This window comes from Stenella coeruleoalba (genome assembly GCF_951394435.1).
Source record: "Stenella coeruleoalba genome assembly, chromosome: 16".
In the NCBI taxonomy this organism is placed as follows: Eukaryota; Metazoa; Chordata; class Mammalia; order Artiodactyla; family Delphinidae; genus Stenella; species Stenella coeruleoalba.
This window is the reverse complement of record NC_137162.1, coordinates 24,553,800-24,564,514: the sequence shown is the minus strand read 5'-3', so window position 1 is coordinate 24,564,514 and position 10,715 is coordinate 24,553,800. Positions and strand designations below refer to the sequence as shown.

The window sequence follows — 10,715 nt, the reverse complement described above, 5'->3', positions numbered from 1 at the left end:
GGACGGGGTGGGGGAGGGCGACTGGTGCTCCCCCTCTTCTGCGCCCGGGCCACTGGGGGCCGGTGAGGATCTGAGGGCCGCCGCACTTCCGCACTCGCTCGAGATGCTGAGCCGGGCCAGGGTCCCCCTCTGGCACCGCGGGGAGCCCTCCACGCCCTCATTATCTCTGGGTGACTTAGGGCCACCAAGCCTGCTCCCAGTGCCCCAACGCTGTACGGCTGGGCTGGCTCGTCATGGGAGCACCTCTTGGCCAGCAGGCTGAACTTTGGTGCGACCGCCATCTGCGGTGTTTTAAGCTTTGCCCCAGCAAACCGGGAAGGCCGGCCCTGGGTCGGGCCTTACGGGGTGGGCGTCTGGCTGCGATCTCCCACAAGGCACGCGGGAGGCTGCGGCGGCGCGTTCCTTCTCGCGGAGAGTGGGGAAGCCAGCCTGGGCGCGGGGTCGGATCGCCCAGGAGGCCTTCTGCGCGCGGGTTGCTGGCACTTCTGGGAGAGACGGGGAGGGAGGGAGGGAAGGAGGAAAGGCGGGGCCACCGACTTTCGTAATCGCCTGCAAGACCCGGCGCGAGCCGGGCCTGTGCTGCGCCGAGATGTCCGGAGGGTCAGCCAGGAGCCTGGGGAAGGGTGAGGCCTGCCTGCCGCGATTCGCGGCGACCCTCAGACGCGTGTCGGGGCCAGGGCCTGGGGGCTGGGCTGCTCCGGAGCGGAGCCACGCAGGAGGTCTTCCACTCGCGGGAAACTGACCAGGCCCGGGGGGGCGGCGGGAGGCTGAGAGTTCCCGCTGCTGTTGGGGCTGTAACCGCCTCCGCTTCTCCCCGCAGGAAGCGCGCCCCCGGGGCAGGTCCCCGAGGGCCTGATTCGCGTCTACAGCATGAGGTTCTGCCCATTCGCCAAGAGGACGCTCCTGGTCCTGAAGGCCAAGGGAATTGGGTGAGGATCGAGGCGCGGGCCGCTCCCGGAGCCAGCCAGGAACCAACAGCTGCGGGAAGAGCGGGCGGAAATCTTCGATAGGGTCTCCGCAGCTTCCTTTACTACAAAATACATCAGCCTTTTTTTTTTTGGGAGGGGGGGGACAGAGAAAGTTATGAACCCTATCCTCGGGGGGCGGGAGGAATGCCACAGACACCACCAGTCTAGGACATCCCGTTTAGATTAACCATTTTATGGATCAGAAATGCTGAGGCTCCAGTAAAGTTAGTGGCATGCAGAGATCCCTCGAATGGTAATCACAGGCAGCTCTTTTAGCTCTGGCAGACCCCTGATTTCTGCTGTACTTCCTTCTCTATCACCCCGCTTCTTTCATGTCCTGTTTATATTGTTTGCTGTTATTCTGAGACTATAGTCCCTTCCTGAATAGTCGGTAATTTGCCCCCTTGAAGAGTCCAGACCTTGACCCTCCGCTGGACAGAGTGCTGAGTTAACTGTACTGTGAATATTCCTATAGATTGGGTTGTTGGTTGAGTGAAATAAAGTGTTTATGTCTAAAAATTCAGACTTTTGGGAAGCCTCACTGAAACTATTAAGGTGATTGACATATGGGTTATCCACAGGAAATATGCAAGTCATTGGCTTTTCCCTGAGCTGAATAGCCATTGAACTGCCTCCCTTCCAATGACCTTTGGAATCTGTTGAACAGACGTTAGATACCTGTAGTGTGGGAGTTTAAAACAAAGCCCCCATGACAAAGAAATTTTCCATGTATGTGCTTAGAATTTGTAAACTAATTTTAGTCTTCTTGGGGGAGAATTAAGCAGGCAATTCTTTTCTCTAAAAAAATAAGATATATTCTAAAGAAAAAAAACATTATCTTTGAATTAGTCATCACTTCAGTAGGATTTGCATCTTATTTTGGATGAAACAGATTGTGAACACATAGCAAAATATTCAACAGTAACATTTATCAAAACATTATTTTATCCAACTCTTGTAATGTTTACTGTATTAGTCAGGATTCTTTTATTGCATTTAAGAGATACCCATTTCAGTTGGATTGAAAAAAGACATATCTTGTGCTCATACAATTGAAAAGTCCAGGAGCAAGAGACAGCTGGATCTGGGGCCACAAAGTCCTGGGTTAGTGCCCTTCTGGAACTCTGGGTTGAAAACAACCATATCTCATTGGGACAGTTTCCCAAAGGAAAATTGCAGTGATTTTACATAAAAGTGTGTGTATGGAGGGTGAAGGGTGTAACAGCTGCCAGGCAGTGCGAACAACAGAGGTCTGCTATGTTTATGGATCAGTTTTGAGTCCCAGAAGGCTTTGATTAGAGAGGTACTAGATTTTACCACATGATAGAATTTACTAAAGCATGGTTTTCTGTAAAAGGTGCATCTTCCAACTTGTTGCAGCAGATATGTTGCCTTGTTGGCTCACCATGCCAGGTTAGCAAAATGCATGTGTGTTCTGAGAACTTTCTTTATGACAAAAGCCCAGGATTTACCTTTTCTTTTCATACTATAAAATTTCAGAAATGTTGATAATTCCTTAGCAGGGAACGTCATTTTTCTTGCAGTGGCTTGTATCTGAAGTGTCCGGTAATCTGACAGCACAAGTACATACACACAGATACCAGTGTTCAATCTGGCTGTTCCTTTGTTTCCATGGGGGGAGGGATTGCATATTTAAATCCTCAAGATAATGCTGTTGTAGCTAGCTGCTGAGGTGGATGAGGAAATAGGAAACAAAAGGTGCTGGGTATATTATTTTTGAGTAGCTAATCTGTTCTATTGAACACTCACCCAGTTTTGACAATGATATGGACCTGACAATTATATGAAACTTTCTTTTCTCTTATTTCCCCTAAAATCTCTTAGGCAAGATACAAGTTAGTTCTAAAAACAATCTTAATATAGCCTTAATATAGCCAATCTTAATATAGCCTGGACTTCACCTGTTTTTCACACTTAGTGTGATTTACCCATGTAACATTTTTAAAAAGTATCAAGGCATGGAGATTTAATCTGAAAGTTTATTTCGTGGATGGATTTTTTGGGTTCCCTAATATTCTTGAAAAAAGTGAGGAACTGTCTATTAAAATTAGCAAAAGGAATTGAATTTTATCATGTTGATTCTCATACAATGGAGTGGTGGGGTGTGGAGAAACTCAATTAGTTGGCTCATATATTTTTACAATTAAGATACTTCTTAGTCCCAAATGGAGTATCTAATTGACAATCTTGAAGCATTTCCACTTATTTATTCAACAAATGTGTACTGAGTACCTATCTGAAAATGTTTATATTTCTTCATAGCATTTAAATCTACTTATAACTTTTCTGATTTACATGTTGGTTTATGAATATGACCAAGACACACAAGATCCCTGCTTTCATGGAGCTTACATTCTAGGGAGGTGACATAACAGACGTAATTAAGTAAGCAAAGTAATTTCAGTTAACTATTATCAGTACAATGAAGAAAGTAATTCAAGAAATATAAAAAAGGCCGGTGTGGGGTTTCCCTGGTGGCGCAGTGGTTGAGAGTCCGCCTGCCGATGCAGGGGACACGGGTTCGTGCCCCGGTCTGGGAAGATCCCGCGTGCCGCGGAGTGGCTAGGCCCGTGAGCCATGGCCGCTGAGCCTGCGCGTCCGGAACCTGTGCTCCGCAACGGGAGAGGCCACAGCAGTGAGAGGCCCGCGTAACGCAAAAAAAAAAAAAAAAAAGGTCAGTGTGGCCAGATCATAATGACCAAAGGAAAAGTCATAGGAAGCAGATGTGACAGGTAAGCAGGGGCCACATCAAGGGGTATAGAGTTTATCCTCACTGCAATGAGGAGCAAGCGAGGGGTTGTAAGTAAGCAGGAGGGTGGCCTCATCCAATTTACTTTTGTGTGTGGAGAATGGACCATAGGGAGGTTACAGTGGAGGCAGAGGGGCTGGTGGGACTATTGTAGAGGTCCAGGTGGCAGATGACCTCTTAGATGAGGTGGCAGTGTTAAAGCTGAGAAGTGGATGAATCCAGAACGTGATTTGAAGGTCTAGCTGACAGGTCTTGCTGATCCATTTGATTTGAGGAAGAGGTGGCAGGGGGAAGGAATCAAGGCCAAGCTGACTCCGAAATTTCGCGTCTGACCAGCTAAGTGGATGATAAGACCAATGAGGCTTTATTCAGGAGTACAAGAAAAATGTTACTCTCTTCATTGTCTTCTATGTGTTTTTCAGGCATGAAGTCATTAACATCAACCTAAAAAATAAGCCTGAGTGGTTCTTCAAGAAGAATCCCTTCGGCCTGGTGCCAGTTCTGGAAAACAGTCAGGGTCAAGTGATCTACGAATCTGCCATCACTTGTGAGTACCTGGATGAAGCATACCCAGGAAAGAAGCTGTTGCCAGATGACCCCTATGAGAAAGCTTGCCAAAAGATGGTCTTTGAGTTGTTTTCTAAGGTGTGTGTTCAAGAAATTTCAGCTCCTATATAACACCTTTGTTTTTTTAAGCTAAATCACTGCTGTCACTGATGGTTCAGTGATTTGGGTGGGGAAGACAAACAGGATTATGCTCTTGTCCGCTTGGACATGTCCTACGAGCCCTTTCATGGTCCAGATCCTTTTTACTTCCCAAAGTTACACCTCTCCACTCTTCTCCTAACACTTTATATTCCTGTCATGCTGAATGTTTTTATTTTTCCCAAACTTGCCACCTTCTTCTCAACTCTTGCTGGAAGACTCTTCCCCCTTCTCACTTTGCCTGGTTGTCTCCAAGTCCTCTTTCCTGTACAGTCTGCGCTCCTGTATGTGCAGAACGTGAGGATGCTGAGGGCCCACTATACTATGCCGTTTTATAAAGGACTTGTGTATCAGTGGATTTTGGTATCTGTTGGGGGCCCTGGAACCAATCCTTCAAGGAACCAAGGGACAACAGCCTTTGCTCAGATACCTTTGTCTTCTAGAAGCTTGTCCGGGCTGGGTTAGTGCCCAGCTCTGTGTGCCCACGTGTGCTAACTTTCCCCTGTGGGGACTGCCACCTTCTTGCCTGTGTGTTGTACCAGGGCTGTGAGCTCCTTGAGGGTGAGGGCCGTGCCTCCATCACTGTTGGCCCACTGCCTAGGCTTGCGACCAGCCCTTCCTAGTTATGTGACGGTGAGCTAGTTGCTTATTAGTTTACCTCTGTGCCTCAGCTCATGTGTAAAATGAGTATAGTAATTGATCCCATCCCATTGATAAAAATCAGTTAATATAAAACACCTAGAGTCCAACAGATGGTAGATACTCAATGTTAGCTCTTGTTGTTCTAGCCACATTGTCTAGTTGTGAGCATCTTCTGTGTGTTGGCAATAGCTCCTTGTGGACTAAGTAAATGGCATTCCTATAGGAGAACTGTCTGTGTCTTAATTAGCATCAAAGTTAAACATTTGCGTGAGTTCAAACAATTAGTATTAACACAGAAATGACCAACAGTAGACAATGCGAATAACATGGTCAGGTTATATCTCTATAATTCTGTTACTTTTGTCAGGATATATCTCAGCACAGTAAGAAACATCGTATCTCTAGGGAAAGAAATGGTTAGAGAAATATCCAGAAGGTGAGACTTGTAGGGAGAATATTTTCTTAAAGGAGACATTGCAAAGAGAAGTCAATGGGGAACGAAGAGGGAGTTGTCTGGCTTAGCAGAACGAGAGTGAAAGAATACTAGAGATGGTTGCCATCAAAGATGATGGACAGGGAATATGGCATTTACAAGAAAGATGCTGGAGAATTTTTAAAAATAGTAACGAGATTCATTGTACTGTCCAGAAAGAAAATGAGCTAACAGCTGGAGATGCCCACCATTACTTCCCTCACACTCAGGGAAGAGGTGGCCTTAAGCACTATTATGACACCACCCTCCTGGCCCCAGTTCAGCAAACCAGAAATGCCCCCACCTGCATCCACAGCCAAATCATCTTCTCTCCTGGGAACTTGGAAATGAGACACAGAGACTAAGACAATAAATGTTGAGGTTTTAGAGGTGTATGTATATATCATTGGAGATGACAAATCAAAGTCACACAAAAAAAGAATTTTTAAGGAATCAGAAATTAAGAGCATTGCAAAGGGATTTGACATTTGGAAAATAACAAGGAGCAGACATTTAAGGAGAAGCAGAAATGAAAGACCAGGCAGGCCCAGATGGAAACGTGGAAGGAAGGGCTGCCTGCACACCTTCAGTTCCAGTGACGGCAAGCTGTACCCTGGGATGGATGGGCTTCCTGTATTTTTTAAAGTGCCTTTTTACTTCCACTGGACGAGTGGACTTTTGTCTCTTGCAGTGAGACAATACCAAAGACCGAGCATTAAAACACAAACACTTCCACCACAAGCATCAAAGCATCTGACAGGACACCTGTCAAGTCTTCAGGTCATCAACCACTTTGAACTGTCTTCTCATGCCCTCCCCAAGATAGAAATCAGGAAAATCCCCTTCCCAGCTCCCTTTGCAGCTGGGGCCAAGGTCTGGACCTAGGCTCTTCCTCTCAGACATACACATGTTAGGGTTCAATTCAGAAATGAGCCATGTGGGGAAACAGGCTTGGTGTGGGGCACTGGTTCTACTGATGAGGGTGGCTGGTGGCAGAGCTCCTGGCTTTCAGGAGCTGCGGTGGTTGCCAGGTTGAATTCCAGAGTGGCATTGGTTACCTCAGAGTCCAGCTTCTGGCAGCGGCACAGACTGTAGCATCTAGTGCTCGGTTCACTGGTGGCAGCGGGTGCTTCCCATCAGGTCAGTTCCCAGCATGATTCTGAAATGTTCCAGACCTGTTTGTTCAGCCTCTCAACAATTCTGTGAGCCACTCAGTGTCCTTTTAGGACATTTTTGACCCAAGCTCACCAATCGGCTTCTCTTATTTGCAGCTTATAAAATCCTGACCAGTACAGCATCTAAGGCCACAAAACTGTTTTTAAGATCAGTACCCGACCTCTGTGAGCAAAGGAATTGGTGTACTTTTGAAGTTTCTAGAACATCCTGACACTGGGTCTATGAGGGTTCTATGGCGCTTTTATATGAGGGGGCTGGTATAGTTAGCGTCACACTGATAAACGAAGAAATTACTCTCTGTCTAGGTACCACCTTTGTTATTAAGCTTTCTTAGAAGGCAAAATAAGGAAGACTGCTCTGGCCTGAAAGAAGAATTGCATAAAGAATTCAGCAAGCTAGAGGAGGTAATTAATCCCTTCTCCTTGATTTTTATTGAAGTGATACATTGTATCTGCTGTCACCTTCTACTCTTTTCTTCATACTCCCATTTCCAAAATCACTTTAATTAGCAATAATACCAAATAGGAAATTTTAGTTTACAACAGATAGCAGCTGTAAGCTGTTGTGTTTAAGATACAAACCAAAACACCTAAAAATGGTTTGTCATGGGCTTGCTTTTAAAACGTTTTATCGCACTGACATGAAAATATCACGGAAAAATTTCACCCACATTTCCAGTTTTTCACCTGTTATTTTTCCATGCTTGTTTTCAGTCCTTGAACATATATATTTTTTATATATATAAATTTATTTATTTTTGGCTGAGTCAGGTCTCTGCTGCTGTGCACGGGCTTTCTCTAGTTGCAGCGAGCAGGGGCTACTCTTCATTGCGGTGTGCGGGCTTCTCATTGCAGTGCTTTCTCTTGTTGCGGAGCACGGGCTCTAGGCACGCGGGCTCAGTAGTTGTGGCTCGTGGGCTCTAGAGCGCAGGCTCAGTAGTTGTGGCGCACGGACTTAGTTGCTCCGTGACATGTGGGATCTTCCCTTCCCGGACCAGGGCTTGAACCCGTGTCCCCTGTATTGGCAGGTGGATTCTTAACCACTTCACCACCACCCTTCACCCTGTGTATGACTCCTGTACAATTTATCCATTTTAGTCCTGATAGACAGTAAACATTTCCACTTTGGGGATGTAACAAATAGTGCTTCAGTGAACATTCTTATACCTATCTTTTGGTGAACATATGTTCACATTTCCAAGGAATATAATTACTGGGTTATACAGTATGCATGAACTCAGCTTTAGTAGATACTGTTAAAACATGGTTGTACCAAATTATTGACACATTCCTATCAGCAGTAGATCCACACCCTTACTAAGTTTGTCTTGTTCATTTTAGCCATTCTGATGTATGTGAAGTGGTATGACATTTTGGTTTTAATTTGCATTTCCCTGATGACTAATGTAGTTGAGCACCTTTTCAAATGGTTACTGGCCATTTTGACCTCCTCTTCTGTGAAGTCCAAGTCTTGCCCAGTTTTCTGATGGGTTTTCTGCCTTTTTTCTTTTTGATTCCCAGGAGTTCTTTCTATATTCTGAATACCAGTCTTTTGTTGGATATATCTATTACAAAGATCATGCACTCTGTAGCTTGTTTTATTTTTCTCCATTTTCCAGTTTATTTTATTGACCGTTTTGCTTCATCCCAAACCAAGAGATTCTAAAGCTTAAACTAATCAGACAAAAAGCCAACTTGAATATGTCAGGGTTAAACCTGCTGCTCTCACTTTCTTAACTCTTGCCTTCATCATTTCTTTTGATGAATCTTACCAGATGCACAAATAACAAGTACTCTTATGCTGTTTAATGTTCAGGTTCTGACTAATAAGAAGACAACCTTCTTTGGTGGCAGTTCTCTTTCTATGATTGATTACCTCATCTGGCCCTGGTTTGAATGGCTGGTAGCCCTGGAGTTAAATGAGTAAGATATTTGAATATTTTGTGCTTAATTTAGGATAATGCCAACTGAAATAGTATATACTAACCTTTTTTTATGAACAAAAATTAACATATCTCACTCAACTGGCATGAATGGGAGCAAGCACACAGGAGGAGACTTGGACGTGCCAGGGCATGTCCTATACCTACACTCACCATTTTTCATCCTTGGGGCCGGTAGGGGTGGGGAGTTCTGTGGCATGTAGTAAAATGTTTTAAAAGTAATTACTCCTTCCCTCCTGGTTAAAAATCCATAAGGATGTGCATTTTCATAAGGATTTCAGGAAGGACTGTATGATCAATGCTACTTCCCATTTACCATCAAGAGTCCCACACTATTTTCCAAACTCAGTGTTTCAAAGTTTGGCGGCGACCTTGGCTTACTGCCAATTCTTCGGGCTTAGAGCTATTCAGGGTTACTTTTAGTCACAATCTGACCATAGAATAACAAATATATAACATTCTTGGTTGTCTTTCATTTTCTCGTTTTAAAGAACTATCAGCCTCTGTTTGGACAAGTTCTCATGCTAACTGAGCAAGTCACTTCACTCTAGTCTTAGATTCCTCTTCACAAACAAGGACCTCTACAATATCTTCCAAATCTCATATTCAATGATTACATGCATCTTAAATAAGTATTTTTAAAGAACTATTTTTAAAAGTTAGAGGAAAACAATATGAAACTGCAGAGTGGTAATAATGATATATAGGAGAATTTGCAATGCCTTCCTACTTAGCCTTGCTCACACCTTCATTCTTTCCATCTCCCACAGGTATGTAAACCACACTCCAAATCTTAAGCTCTGGATGGAAGCCATGATGAAAGATCCTGCAGTATCATCCCTCTTCATTGATCCAAAAGCCTTTCGAGGTTTCTTAGATCTCTACTTGCAGAACAACCTCGAGGCCTGTGACTATGGGCTCTGAAGGGGACAGGATATATCGGATAATATATCGGTTCGCTAATATGAATAATAACATGCTTTTATTTTACCAAGTGCTCTCACGTCTCACTGGATCACCTTCTCTGATTTGACACTATGGCCTTACTGTGGGCTTTCCTCAAGTCCCTCCTGCAGAAATGTAAACACATTTCCTGTCTCAGGATGCTCAAAGGATGCTAAGGGTTCTATCAGAGTCCATGCTGAAAACCTCTAAATCACCCCTAGTGAGAGCTGAACTTCAATCTGGATTTCTAACTGCCCATAGGACATTTCCACTTGGATACCGTGTTGTCATTCAAGAGATGCCCTTTCAAGTTTGTCTTCTGGGTTCTAAGTTAAGAACCTTTCAATTCTTCATTCTTTCCTTTCCATCACTGACTCAATTTTACACCTTTCTTCTTACTGTTGTTGCCACTGAAGTCCAGACCCACGTCACCTCAAAGCCAGGTGACTAGGTGGTCTCCTACTTGTTCTCCCAGTCTCCAGTCACTAAGCCCTTCAAATCCTTCCAACCAAATCTTATGCTGGGCACACAGAAGGTGTCCCATATATGTAAGTGAATACTGTGAAGACCACCTCCATCAGTTCAGTATATAAGGCTGGATTTCATTCTACAGATGATTCAACTAAGGTCCTGAGGTTAAGTGAGGCCTTAAGACGCTGGCAGAAAGTTCTGGGGAAACACACCCAGCACAGGGCTCTTATATCAGAACTAGGGGGCGGGCTGTCGACCTGCCCCAGTACAGTCTAGTTTCCTGTCCTTATTCTTAAACGTAAGAGCGCGTTAACAGTCACCTAAGGCTCACCCCTGGATTTCCGATTCGGTAGGGTGGGCCGGGGAGTTCACATTTGAAATGAGTCTTCCGCCCCATGGTGATGCAGGCGACCAGGGGGGCCGCACCCTGAGAGGCAGCTGAGAATTGGTTGACTTCACAAACGGCCTCCAGCCGTCCACCTCGGCCGCCACCAACGCCCAGGCTCCGGGCGGACCCATCTCTGCCGCCGTCCGCCTGCCCCACCCGGGGCAGGCTGCGGGCAGACTTCGATCGGATGTAGACCAGGGGACTGAAGTGCCATGACCAGCCACTACCTGGCTTCC

General features: G+C 45.2%; 1 protein-coding gene across 2 annotated transcripts; it reads left to right on the top strand.

Moving 5' to 3' along the window:
- On the top strand, nucleotides 1-10,695 carry GSTO1 (glutathione S-transferase omega 1). 2 transcript variants are annotated; one of them, XM_079899399.1, is made up of 6 exons: nucleotides 1-268; nucleotides 821-929; nucleotides 4,161-4,383; nucleotides 7,039-7,137; nucleotides 8,549-8,655; nucleotides 9,446-10,695. In XM_079899399.1, exons 2-6 carry the CDS (start codon nucleotides 871-873, stop codon nucleotides 9,597-9,599), a joined length of 642 nt encoding a protein of 213 aa, XP_079755525.1. In that variant the 5' UTR covers nucleotides 1-268; nucleotides 821-870; the 3' UTR covers nucleotides 9,600-10,695. The 2 variants fall into 2 exon arrangements, with proteins under 2 accessions (XP_079755525.1, XP_079755524.1); XM_079899398.1 differs by lacking the exon at nucleotides 1-268 and adding an exon at nucleotides 556-623.
- Nucleotides 10,696-10,715: the final 20 nt, after the last annotated feature.